The sequence below is a fragment of the Ranitomeya imitator genome, chromosome 2, assembly GCF_032444005.1.
Source record: "Ranitomeya imitator isolate aRanImi1 chromosome 2, aRanImi1.pri, whole genome shotgun sequence".
Classification (NCBI taxonomy): domain Eukaryota; kingdom Metazoa; phylum Chordata; class Amphibia; order Anura; family Dendrobatidae; genus Ranitomeya; species Ranitomeya imitator.
Window position 1 is genome coordinate 743,437,093 of NC_091283.1, and position 14,026 is coordinate 743,451,118.

The following is a 14,026-nucleotide window of genomic DNA, read 5'->3' on the forward strand; positions in this document are numbered from 1 at the left end:
GTTTGAAAAAATGTTGCAGTAATCCGCAAGTGCTAGTAAAAGATGTAAAAAACAGGGTATTTGGTTGATACGTTTTTTGCAAAAAATGTATACTAAGCTGCTCTACCAATCTTCACGGTATACCCTTATCAGAGCAGTCCTAACTAATGTATGCAATCCCTATCTGATGTATTTAAAAACCTGATCATCTGTATATAACCTGTGTGAACAGGGTTCAGAGAGGAAAAATCCATGTGTGCATACAGGGTAGAACAGCTTTTGTGCAGATAGCCCAAGAGGAGTGGTGGAACTCCCCAGTCTTGTAGACACAAGAGAACAATTATTGAAACAGGAACACATGGGCTACTTGCACAGTGAACAAGATAGGGATTGCATACATTAGTTAGGACTGCTCTGATAAGGGTATACCGTGAAGATTGGTAGAGCAGCTTAGTATACATTTTTTGCAAAAAACGTATCAACCAAATACCCTGTTTTTTACATCTTTTACTAGCACTTGCGGATTACTGCAACATTTTTTTCAAACTGAGTGTTTTTGGTTTTACTATTCTCTTTTGTGTCTTCATAGTGGGGGAAATGCGTAGGCTAGAGGGAAATCCCAATGAATCTGAAGGGAGTCTACTACAGAAGGTTTGTCCGCTACCCGAAGGGATGCAAACTTCTTGGTTTGTCTGTTTTCCCTCGTAGCAAACAGATCTATAACAGGTAACCCCCAGAGACCCACTATCTGTTTGAAAACTAGCCGATTTAGGACCCACTCTCCCTGACGCAGAGAATGACGGCTGAGGTAATCTGCCTCTATGTTGTGTTCTCCTCGTATGTGAACCGCTGAAAGAGAATGAAAATGAGCTTCGGCTATGTTGAATATGTCTGCGGTGGTGATCATCAGAGACTTTGACCTCGTTCCTCCCTGATGGTTGAGATATGCGACCACTGTCGTGTTGTCCGACTGAACTCTTACATGCGAGCCCCGCAGGAACGGTAGCCATCTGAGCAGGGTATTTTTTACTGCCATAAGCTCCTTCCAATTTGAGGATCTTTGGGCCTCTAAGCGAGACCATTGTCCTTGAGCCCAAACATCTCCTATGTGAGCTCCCCATCCTATTGGACTGGCATCGGTTGTGACCGTGTTGTCTGGAACTATTTCCCAATGTACCCCTTTTGCCAGATGTTCCATATTTAGCCACCATTCTAGACTCTTTAGAGTGGTGGTAGATAGCTTGAGTCTTCCGCTTAAGTGACCTTGAAGACTCCTCTCTGTATCCAGGACCTGGGCTTGCAATATCCGAGTGTGGAATTGAGCCCACTGAACAGCCGGTATGCATGATGTTAACGATCCCAATAGGGACATTGCGTCTCTTAAGGTCAGATCCGGTTTCTTTATCACAGCCCTGACTTTGTGTATAATCTTCTGCTTCTTTTCCTCTGGAAGAAAACACAGCTGATGTTCTGAATTTAGCAAAATACCCAGGAAAATCTGATTTGTTGATGGGTTTAGTTTTGACTTCTCTAAGTTGACCAGCCAACCTAGGTCCTGTAGGGAAGATATTATACAGTTTAGGCGATCTTTACACTGAACAAACGAATTACCCACTACTAGGAAGTCATCCAAGTAGGGTATAACTAATGTATCCTGTTCTCTGATATGAGCCATTACTTCCGCAATGACTTTAGTAAACACTCTTGGCGCCATAGATAATCCAAATGGCATTGCCGTAAACTGAAAGTGCCTGACCTGATTGTTTAAGCACACCGCCATTCTGAGGAACCGTTGGTGATCTTCGTGAATGGGCAGATGGTAGTACGCATCTTTTAGATCCAGGACTGTCATATAACACCTGGGAAAAAGAAGTTTAGTCGCTGATTTAATTGATTCCATCTTAAAAGCATGGTATTGTAGGAATTTGTTCAGTTTCCGTAAATTTATGATGGTTCGAAAGGAACCATCAGGTTTGGAGATTAAAAATAAAGGGGAATAGAATCCTTCCCCCTCCTGCTCTTTTGGAACCTCTACAATAACTTCTTTCTGTCTCAGTGTCTGAATCTCTTTTTCCAGGGCCTTCTGTTGGTCTAAGGAACCAGGGGCAGTCAATATATAATAATTTGAAGGTTTTTCCCGGAACTCTAATCTCAATCCTGACCTAATTATACCCAGGATCCAATTACTGGAAGTTATCCTGGCCCACTGAGTATAGAAATGTTTTAGTCTGCCCCCTACAGGAAGATTTGAATTAACGATAGTTTCGCCTACGTCTTGAGGAAGATGATGTATTGAAGTCTGAACTTCTCTTCTTCGGCTCTGGTGCCTCCCAATTTCGGGCTGAGTAGGGGCTCCGGTACGGGAAGCGTCTCTTGAAGGTATTCCTAAAGGTGGGATTGAACACTTTAGGAAAACCTCTATTCCTATCCTCAGCCTTAGCTAGGATGTCATCTAGCACCGGGCCAAATAAGTACTCACCCCTGCATGGAATGGTACATAGTTTAGCTCTAGCCTGTGCATCTCCTTTCCAGGTTTTAAGCCATAAAGCCCGCCGGGCAGCATTTGACAGTCCTGCTGATCTGGCCGCCAGTTTCAAAGAATCCACCGAGGCATCCGCCAAATACGCCACACCATCCCGAATCTGGGACAGTGAATCCAGCAACTTATCACGAGGTATTTTAGTTTTAAGCTGCTCCTCCAGCTGGGCTACCCAGACCATAACTGATCTGGCTGTGCAGGTACCTGCGATTGCTGGTTTAAAAGCACCTGACGATGCTTCCCAAACTTTTTTAAGAAACATGTCTGCTTTCCTATCCGAAGGGTCTTTCAGAAGACCTACATCCTCCAGTGGTAAGGTGCCTGATTTAGATGTGGAGGCCACAGCCGCATCCACTTTAGGTATTTTCACCCACTCTGCTAGGACTTTATCATCAAAAGGGTACCTTCTCTTTGCTGATGATGGTAGGAAACCCTTATCCTGTTTGTCCCACTCACGCTTAATAAGGTCCTTCACAGTATCTACCACAGGAAACGATTTACGGCTTCTCTGGCACAACCCTGCAAACATTAAAGGCCCCTTCACATTAAGCGACGCTGCAGCGATACCGACAACGATTCGGATCGCTGCAGCGTCGCTGTTTGGTCGCTGGAGAGCTGTCACACAGACCGCTCTCCAGCGACCAACGATGCCGGTAACCAGGGTAAACATCGGGTAACTAAGCGCAGGGCCGCGCTTAGTAACCCGATGTTTACCCTGGTTACCATGCTAAAAGTAAAAAAAAACAAACACTAGATACTTACCTACAGCCGTCTGTCCTCCAGCGCTGCGCTCTGCTTCTCTGCTCTCCTCCTGCACTGACTGTGAGCCGGAAAGCAGAGCGGTGACGTCACCGCTCTGCTTTCCGGCTCACAGCCAGTACAGGAGGAGTGCAGAGCGCAGCGCTGGAGGACAGACGGCTGTAGGTAAGTATCTAGTGTTTGTTTTTTTTTTACTTTTAGGATGGTAACCAGGGTAAACATCGGGTTACTAAGCGCGGCCCTGCGCTTAGTTACCCGATGTTTACCCTGGTTACCAGTGAAGACATCGCTGGATCGGTGTCACACACGCCGATCCAGCGATGTCTCCAGGGAGTCCAGCGACGAAATAAAGTTCTGGACTTTGTTCAGCGACCAACGATCTCCCAGCAGGGGCCTGATCGTTGGTCGCTGTCACACAGAACGATTTCATTAACGATATCGTTGCTACGTCACAAATAGCAACGATATCGTTAACAATATCGTTATGTGTGAAGGTACCTTAAGTCCTGGGTTGACCTTGGCTCTTTGTTCTCTACAACCCCCATGGTTGTGCGAACTGCCTTAACCAGTACGTCCATTCCATCTACTGAAAAACAAGGTCTCCCTTCTTCGTCCGAAGAGGACGGTGATGATGAACGTGAGCATTCACCTTCCTGCAACAACGGACTGGATCCTGGTGATACTTCCCTGGATCTCTCATGCCGACTGCTTCTAAGGGAACAATCAATTTCCTCCCTTATAACTGCTCTGAGATCTGATGCACGAAGGGGAGCCTCTTCTTCTAAGGTCTGGCAAATACAAGTTTGGCAGAGCCTTTTCTGATAACTATCAGGTAAGGGAACTGTACATAGGGCACATTGCCTGTGCTTAGATTTGGCTGATTTCTTTGCCTAAAACAAAGCACAATGACAGACAGACTATATCAGCTACCAGGTGATTTTCGTCATGACACTCACCAAGGCTGAACTGAGCAGTACCGGTCTCTGAGGGGAATCCGTATGTGACGTTGAGGCACCCGCATGCTGCTGCCCCCGTACCACACTGCTGCTGCTTTTGGAGCGGCTGCTGTCGCTCTTCTTGCGCTGGTCAGGCACCTCCACCTGAAGGTGCTCTGTGTCCGCAACCGAGGACATTTCTTTGCCGCACGTTGCTCTGCAGCCTCTGCCGCTTAATACCAGCAGCCGCGCCTCCTCCCCCAGCCTCCCCCGGAAGTCCTACCTTCCACTTCCGGGTCATCGGTATGAAGGGACGCTGAGCCAGCCGCGCTCACGCGACCCAGGGCGGCACTGCCCGACCCCTGGGATCGCATCCGTACGGCCAGACGAGGAGGGGTCTGAAAAAGAACACCCCCGACGCTGCTTCCAGAGTCCCCGATTCTGCCGTTCTCAAGGATACCGTGCAGAGGCCTGGTGGACCTGGGTAAGAGACATCCTGCAGGGTCCTACCATCCGGACAGGAACCCAAACTGGAGTGGTGAGGGGGACCGCCCCTTTAAATCCTGTAGGTTCCTGTCCAGATGGTGGGCGGATCCCCTCTCTCGTATGGGTGCTGTCGTGGCGATAGGAAAAACGCATCCTGCAAGCACATTTGCTGGATCAGTTTTTTGCCCAAAATGACGGATTGCTACGGATTGCAAAAACCGTAAGTGTGAAAGTAGCCTTAGTCAGGCTGGAGACTGATTGAGACATTGCAACAGCCCACTCTGGGGGAGGGGGAGTGCACTCATCCAGAGCATTAGTGCACAGAAGGCAGCTGGCCGGGAAAGCGCGGGGCTATGTACTATTTTTTTCTGACTTGAATGCCCCTGCCCTTCACCATGCTGTGATTTTAATTGCATCCAAACACAGTTGGTTCCGACCTCCCTGTAAATGCAGGCTTTACCATGATATTAGCCAGAGGTAAGTGTTCACACTAGGCAGTCAGGTCAGGGACCCATCCGATTCATGAGATTACCTTGACGTCAGTGGATGGGCTCACATGTTTTGGCCAAATTGTGTGCTAAGCATCTCATGTGTTTTTCATAGATTTCACAAGCCATTATGCTATATACATTTCATGTATCGCACATTCTCTTGCTTTAGTACAATTGAGTGCAGCCATTCATCTATTTGCTATGTAAGAGATTTAACAGGAACAGGGTAGAAGTGTGTCACAAGACCCACCCATCAGCGCCTCTGTCACATGATCACAGGGTGCCGATGGACAGCATTCATAGGATATCACGATTTATGCTACACATAGCAGGGCTCAAGCCCTACTATGTGTAGCACAGGCGGTCGAATGATCACAGCTTTAAGTCTCATAAGGAGACTATTTAAATGAAAAAAAAAAAAATGTCTTTAATAAAAAAAATTAAAAATAACGGTCAAATCATCACCATTAGCCCCATATAAAAAATATAAAAAAAACAAAACCACACACTGAGCGAGCATCACTGAGTTCAGAATTGACAGATTTATTAAAATAGAAAGTAGATTAATCCAATATAGGCAAGCTGTGTATTGAGGGAAAAAAAAAAAAAAAATCAGCTCAGGGCACTAATAGGAAGCCTTCATCCAGCCCCAGAACCCGCAAAAAATATGTAGACTTTTTTTTCTTCTTAAAAAAAAAAAAAATAGTAAAAAAAAATCTATACATGTTTGGTATCTGCGTACTTGTACAGACCTGGAGAATCATAATGGCAGGTCAGTTTTAGTATTTTGTGAACATGGTAAATAAACAAATGAGGAATTGCACTTTTTTTTTTTTTTTGCAACTTCACTACACTTGGAATTTTTTACCCCCGTTTTCCAGTATACTATATGGTGAAAACAATGGAGTCAATCAAAAGTACAACTCGTCCCTCCAAAATAAAAAAAAAGCCCTCATATATTGACGGAAACATAAAAAAGGTTATGGCTCTGGAAGAAGAGGAGCAAAAAACAAAAGCCCAATAATGGAAAATCGCAAGCTGGTGAAAGGGTTAAAGAAAGAAAAAGCCCCACTTGTTTGTAAAACTAACCTGAATCTCTGGACGGTTCTTGTGCCTTTTTAGCGGCTGGTTTCACAGCTTGTGCAGGGGATTTTCCTGGAGTGGTCTTACCTACCCAAACACAAAAGCATCAACTTTACACCACTGAAACCTTCAGCTGTTAATTCAAGTGCAGGAGGGGTATTCGATCTCCCTATCGACATGTCTTAGGCTATGTGCACACGGTGCGTTTTAGCGGCATTTCTACTGCGTGGAAAGGGGCCAAAACCGCTAAGGAAACCTTATGCAAACTAATTCAATGAGAATCCTGAAGTGCTGTGCACATGATCAGTAAATTTCCTTGAGTATTTGCAGTGAGTTTTTTCTGCAGCATACCAATTCTCTGTACAGATTTGTAGCGTTTTCCACACATTGACTTCAATTGAGTCAGTCAAATCTGCAGCAAAAAAGTATAAAAATGTTTGCAGATTTGCAGAGTTTTTGTTTGCGTTTACCCTCTTCCTATGGTGTTTTCCCCACTGTCATCTGTGTGACAGCGTTGAAAACACTGGTGCGGTGGTTCTTATTGGATGTAACGCTACTGTCGGTAAAACAGTCGGTCAGATCGCTGCGGGGTCATATTGTCAGATGTTAACGTGATCCCACAAAACTCCTGTGAGCCGCAGCGGTGACCCGCGGTATAAGGCCTACCGAAGGTCAGCAGGCGTGGGCTGATGAGACTACTCTTTCCATCAGCCTACGTCTGCTGTCACTGAACAGTGATGGCAGGAGCAGCTGATGGGAGTAGTCTCTCGTAAAATGTAAAATAAATTACCTACATATTCAAATATAGTTTATTTTTTTGTGAGTTGTATAAAGTGCAGTTGATGAATACATGCCCCTTTGCAGCTACTATGGTTACACAGGCGAAAAGCATCCATATTGGCAGATCTTACATCTGCCTTAGGCTACGTTCACATGAGCGTTGTGCGGCGATGCGCACAACGCATGCAAAATGCATGCACAACGCAGGGTTTTGTGATGCATGCATTCATTTTTTGCATGATTTTTGGCACAGAAAAAACTGCATCATGTAGCGTCCTCTGCGCCCTGACAGTTGCGCCACAATGACGCATGCGTCACAAAACGTAAGACAACGCATGTCCATGCGCCCCCCATGTTAAATATAGGGGCGCATGACGCATGCGTCCCCGAGGCTGCGCCGCACAACGCTAATGTGAACGTAGCCTTAGGCTGGTACCAGCGCAGGCGCCTTTATCTTGATTCTCTTGTGGCTACATTACGCACGTGCGCGGGCACTGCTATGGCTGTAATTTTGAGGTTATGGAGATCGCGTTGCAATCAAACAACCTCAGAAGGTTGGTGCTCACGCTAATACAACCATAGTAACGGCGTTAACCTTCTATTGTTGAGACGGGGCAGTCATCAACACCAGGTGATTGATTTGTGTGTCCACCTATCCGGACTGTGTTTGCACACCTGCATGTGTTCCTGACATGTATATATGACCGGCTTAGTTACCCCTGCATTCACCTCTCCTGGCGAAGCTGCCTCTGTGAGCAGCGATACGCGTGGGGTTCTTACTTCACCCCCCCTTTCTTTCCATCTGGACTCTTTATGCTGTTCCATCCATGGCCCCCATTTCTGAACTGGGATTTGGTGACTATACCTTGCTATTTATAGCCACTTAAAGCTACCATGATGCTTTCCTCAGCAAAAACCTTATTATAGGTATTAGGCTGCATACTGGGAGGTTTCTCCATTCCTTTTCTCTGAAGGATTTGGAGATTAGGTAGGACTTCAGGCCTATCGTTACACACATATATACATTTAATATATATATATATATATATATATATATATATATATATATATATATATATATATATATATATTCTCTGTAGACCCCTTTTGGGACATGTATTGGCTATGATACAGTCTATATGTCTTTTCAATTTCAATTTGCTGATCACCTCCGGTGCGCTCACTTACAGCAGCACTGCTGAGTGGGAACTTTCTGATCAGCCGATGAACTCTGGTGAACTCTCACGGCAGCTCAATGATACACTGCGGGAGCGATTACCTACCATCAGTGTATCGCTGGCTGTCTTTGAGAGCAGTCACATGAGTGACTGCACTCAAAGTAATCAGGATCCTCGTGGGACATTATGGATTATCTTCTCTGCGGACAGGTGAGGAATATTGTAGTTTATTATTTCATTTTTGTTGTAGGATAAGCCAGCGTCAGTGGATTAAGCATTCAGTAAGTATGGTTTAATTTAGATTCATTAAAGGAATCTGTGTCAATATTTCAAATAAAGGACTTTTTACCGTACGCGTTTGTTTTTTTATAATTACTATGGGGTTAATAATGGGGGTGTCTTCTAGATGCCTCTCCATTACTAACCTGTGGGATTGATGTTAGCTGACAATGCAAAGGTGATATCAACCCCCCCTCAACCATCACTCCACTTGCCACTGCTACAGGGCAAGCAGTAAGGGTGAGTCTAAGTGCCAGCTTTGGCGCATCTAAGGCTACTTTCACATTAGCGTCGGTACGGGGCCGTCGCACTGCATCGTACCGACGCATACTATGCAAGCGCCGCACAACGGGGCAGCGGATGCATTTTTCCACCGCATCCGCTGCCCCATTGTGAGTTGTGGGGAGGTGGGGGTGGAGTTTCGGCCGCGCATGGGCGGTCGGAAATGGCGGACACAACGCAGCAAAAAACATGTAACGTTTTTTGCTGCCGACGGTCCGCCACAACACGGCGCAACCGTCGCACGACGGTTGCGACGTGTGGCAAAGCGTCGCAATGCGACGCTAATGTTAGTCAATGGAGAAAAAACGCATACTGCAAGCAATTTTGCAAGATGCGATTTTTCTCCTAAACAACGCATTGCGACGTGCAGTGCACGACGCAAGTGTGAAAGTAGCCTTATAGATGTGCCTTTTCTGGGGCCGCTGGGAGCTGATATTTTTAGCCCTTCCTAGGCTATTAATATCAGCATGCAGCTGTCTGCCTAGCCTTTGCTAGACCATGTCAATTTTTTTCTGGGGTCCCCCTGTAAACTAGCTAATAAAGGCTAAGCTGATATTAATAGCCTGGGAACCTTTATGGCTATTGGCTCCTTCCCAGAATATTAACATCAGCCCTCAGCTTTCCCTCTGCTGGTTCTGAAAATTACACGAGAGCCCACTAATTTTTCCTCTTTAAAATTAAGAGTTGCTGTTTGGTTACAGCCTAGGTAGGTTTATATAGTTAACGCTCCTACATAGGCTGGTGATGTTTTCAGATGTTTATTCCTGGTCATTTAATATATGATGTGGATACACCGACACCTGGTGGTGTAATCTTAGTATTAGCTCTCTTACTTTTGTGCCCAATGTATTGTGGTTGCTGTGGTACACTGTGACACAAGACTATGTATTGTTAAATTTTGTTTTTGCACTATTTGCACTTTACTCTGTTTATTGATGTTTGATATATGCACTATACATAACATTTTAGTTTTGGTAATGCACTATATATTTTTACACTTTGATATATTTTTCATTTTTTTAAATCTTTGGATATATATTTTGGATAATTGTACACTGTAATATTTCCACATCTATCGTATTTAACCTGGTTAGAATGCACCCCTTTTTGTAGCATACAAATATACTATGTTAATTTATTGGAGTATTACTTCATGTAGCTTTTGAACTTCAATCATTTTTAACCTGGCATATTAATAAAATAATTTATATTTGTCATACTGTGGACTTGTAGTCTGTTTTCTTTCTTGGTCTTTTTTTGATTGTTTTGTTTTTCTGATTGTCCATTTCTATTTCGGTCCATTTTCACAGTAGTGCTTACTTAAGGTGGTGGTTTAATATTTTACAATTTTCATTCATTCATCAGAATGAAAAAGGTGGTGTTGAATGAAGAAATTACATCACAACTTTTTTTTTTTTAATATATTTAGTTAAAAAAAAGCCTTCAGTGCTGAACAAAAACACTTGCAAAATACGCATAAAAAAACACAGCATTTTTGCTGCCAAGAGATGCAGAAATCTTGCAGAAATTTCTGCAAGCAATTACTCAACGTGCGCACATAGCCTTACATTAAAAAAAAAAAAACAGTTCAGATTATTAACCCCTTGTCTCTGCGGCTAATTTTACTGAGGAGAAAGCTTTTAAGCCCCTCCACACAGGATAACCCCACTGCTGACAAACATGTACATTATTTTATGGCAAAGAGTCAAATTTGATACTTAACCAGCAATTCCCAAAAATAAAATAAATACCTTTTTTCGTTGGTGGTTCTTCCTCCTCCTCCTCACTATCTGAAGAGTCACTGCTGCTTTCTGCTTTTTTAGCAATTGCCTTGGGAGTAGTTTTTGCACCCACTTTATTTACCATTGTTGGGGGAGGAACAGCACTGTATGCGCCTTAATAAAAAGCAAATAAAGAAATGGTCGGTTGTAAAACTTAAGCAGGAAATAATCTGAACAGATACAGGAAACCTAACAACACATTTCTATGCCTAGCATATGCAAAGTCAAGTAGTAAAATAAAAATATCTGATCATATTTATTGTTTTGGTTGTAAGATGGGAAGACTGCCCCCAAAAATACATGTTCAAAACGGTCACTCTCTGTAGCCAACTGTGTTCACCAGAAGCTACTGTGCTCTGCCATATACTGACGAAGGGCAGACGTCCATGGATCTGTCTGATCATGGACTGCAATGCACGGACTGTCCGCGGGTCTCACAACCAGAGAATGATACATTCCTATACTTCTAGGAGGCTGTCACACTCCGGTCAGGAGCCCCGCGACCAGTCTGTGCATCGACCGGACTGAGGGCTTCGCTTGGAATGGAAGAGTAATAAAGATAGAAAAAATGTGTATATTGTTTTATTTAATTAAAAGAGGGTTTTTTTTGGTTCTTACCGTAAAATCTCTTTCTTGGAGCCTTCATTGGGGGACGCAGGTAACCATGGGTGTATGCTGCTGTCGCTAGGAGGCTGACACTATGCAAATAAAGAAAAGTAACTCCTCCCCGGCAGTATTCAACCTCCGACAGGCACCAGGCAACTCAGTTGGTGCAAAAGCAGTAGTAGGAACAAGTATAAATAACTCAACCTATGTACCAACCCCAACAACGGCACGTTGGCTAATACGGTACAACATAAAGGGAGGGTGCTGTGTCCCCCAATGAAGGCTCCAAGAAAGATTTTACGGTAAGAACCAAAAATCCCTCTCTTTCTTTCTTGCTTCATTGGGGGACACAGGTAACCATGGGACGTCTATAAGAATAGAGAACTAGGTCGGCCGATGCGAAACCGCCGCCTGCAGTATCTTCCTACCCAGGCCTGCATCCGCAGAAGCCTGAGTGTGCACCTTGTAGAATTTCACAAAGGTGTGGATGGACGACCAAGTTGCAGCCTTGCAAACCTGCAAGGCCGTAGCTTGGTGACGAACTGCCCAAGAAGCTCTACCCGAGAGCCCTCACCCCCGGAGTAAGCTGTTTGTCTTGAACACAGTATGCCTCCAGGACCGCCGAACGGATCCACCGAGTAATTGTGGACTTAGAGGCGGGGAGCCCCTTCTGACGACCTTCCGACATGACAAACAGAGGACTGACGAAAAGGAGCAGTTCTGGCAAGGTAGACTCAGATGGCCCTGACCACATCCAAATTGTGGAGAGATTTCTCTAAAGGATGAACTGGGAAGGGCACAAAGAAGGAAGGACGATGTCTTCATTGATGTGAAAAGCCGAAACCACCTTTGGCAGAAAAGGGACAGGCTGAAGGACAACTTTGTCCTGATGAAGGACCAGAAAGGGAGAACGACAGGACAACGCCGCCAACTCAAACTCTCCTGATCGAGGTGATGGCGACCAAAAAAGCTACTTTCCAGGAAAGAAGCGAAAAAGAGATGTCCCGAATCGGTTCAAAAGGCGTACACTGGAGGGCGCCGAGCACAAGGTTGAGGTCCCCAGGAGCGACCGGAGGATGGTAAGGAGGTGCAACATGAGCAACCCCCTTAAGGAAGGTTCTCACCTGGGGGAGAGAAGCAAGGTCTCTTTGAAAGAGAATTGACAAGGCAGAAACCTGACCCTTTAACGTGCTCAGGGAGAGGTTCGAATCTAGACCCCGACTGAAGAAATCCGAGAAGCGAAGGAAGGGAAAAAACCATAGGGATAGACCGTTGACATCATACCATCGGAAAAAGGCCTTCCAACATCTATGGTAGATAAGGGAAGATGCCGGTTTCCTAGATCTTATGTTTAGTATGACACGTTGAGAAAAACCTGCGTCCTTCAGGATCGCGGCCTCAACGGCCATACCATTACATTCAGAGACCGAGAACTCGGGTGGAAGAGGGGAGCCTCCAAGGTACGTCCAATAACATGTTCACTAGCTCCGCATACCAGGCCCTGCGGGGCCAATCTGGAGCTACTAAGACAATGGGAACCCCCTCTGTCTTTATCTTCTTTACGACACTTGGAAGCAAGGGAAGAGGCAGGAGGCATCTGAAACTGGGCCCACGAGAACGTCGCAGCCGACGGCCCTCGGATCCCGGGATCTGGATACGTACTGGGGATCCTTGTGGTTTGCTCGGGAGGCCATTAGGTCGACGTTCGGCACGCCCCACCTTTGGCAAATCTGGTAGAAGACAGCGGGGAGAAGAGCCCACTCGCCTGACATGAGCCCCTGACGGCTGAGAAAGTCGGTTTCCTAATTTTCCACCCCTGGAATGTGGACAGCTGATATGGAGGGAACGTAGTTCTCCGCCTACCGAAGAATTTTTGCCACCTCCGTCATGACTTGTTTGCCACGAGTCCCTCCCCGATTTATGTAAGCCACAGCTATGGCGTTGTCCGACTGAATGCAGACTGGTTTTCCAGAGAGGAGGGGCTGCCAGCGGAGGAGGGCTAGAAAAATAGCCCTGATTTCCAAAAGATTGATCGGGAGGTGTGCCTCTTGAGCAGTCCAGCGCCCTTGGGCTGTGAGGTGGAGAAAGACCGCACCCCACCCCTGGAGACTGGCATCGGTGGTGATGACCTGCCAGCGGAGGGGGAGAATGGAAATGGATAGCGTCCACCAAATGAAAGAATGTCTCACATCGAGAGGAAGGCGAACTGGGCGGTCTAAGGAGAGTGGAATCCTGTCCCAAACTGACAGAAGGGCCAGCTGGAGAAGGTGAGAGTGGAACTGAGCATAAGGGAATGCTTCCATGGAAGCGACCATATTGCCCAGAACCCTCATGCCGAGCTGTAGAGGTAGAGGGGTAGGATGCTTTAGGACTTTGATGCCCCTCCGAAGAGAGAGGAAGACCTGAGCCTGAATGGTGTCGAATTCCATGCCCAGGAATTCTAGACGCTGGGTCGGAATCAAGGTGGACTTTTGTTCGTTGATTATCCAACCGAGGCGGGTTAACGTGTCCAGAGTGATCTGGAGACTGTGAAAGCAGTCGCGGCGAGACGGACCCTTTACAAGGAGATCGTCGAGATAGGGGATTACAAGAATCCCCTTCAACCGAAGGATGGCCATGATCGCCGCCATTACTTTCGTAAAGACTCTGGGGGCGGACGCCAAGCCGAAAGGAAGAGCCGTGAATTGGAAATGTTGGTCCTGGATCGCGAAACGAAGGAACCTCTGATGAACAGAAATCGGAATGTGCAGATACGCATACCGAATGTCCACAGAGCACAGAAATTCTCCCGGTTTCATGGAGGCGATCACTGAGTGCAAGGACTCCATCTTGAAGTGCCGAATCTGGA

The 14,026-nt window shown here is 45.8% G+C and overlaps 1 protein-coding gene across 2 annotated transcripts in view; it reads right to left on the reverse strand.

Annotated features, from left to right (window-relative positions):
* Nucleotides 1-14,026, reverse strand: part of NOLC1 (nucleolar and coiled-body phosphoprotein 1) — an 82,716-nt gene that overhangs the window by 39,056 nt on the left and 29,634 nt on the right. For both annotated transcript variants that reach the window (XM_069753254.1, XM_069753253.1), the window contains exons 8-9: nt 10,543-10,686; nt 6,279-6,359 (exon numbers count right to left, since the gene is read on the reverse strand). In XM_069753254.1, the coding sequence (XP_069609355.1) occupies nt 6,279-6,359; nt 10,543-10,686 (225 nt within the window). The remainder of the gene's footprint in view (nt 1-6,278; nt 6,360-10,542; nt 10,687-14,026) is intronic.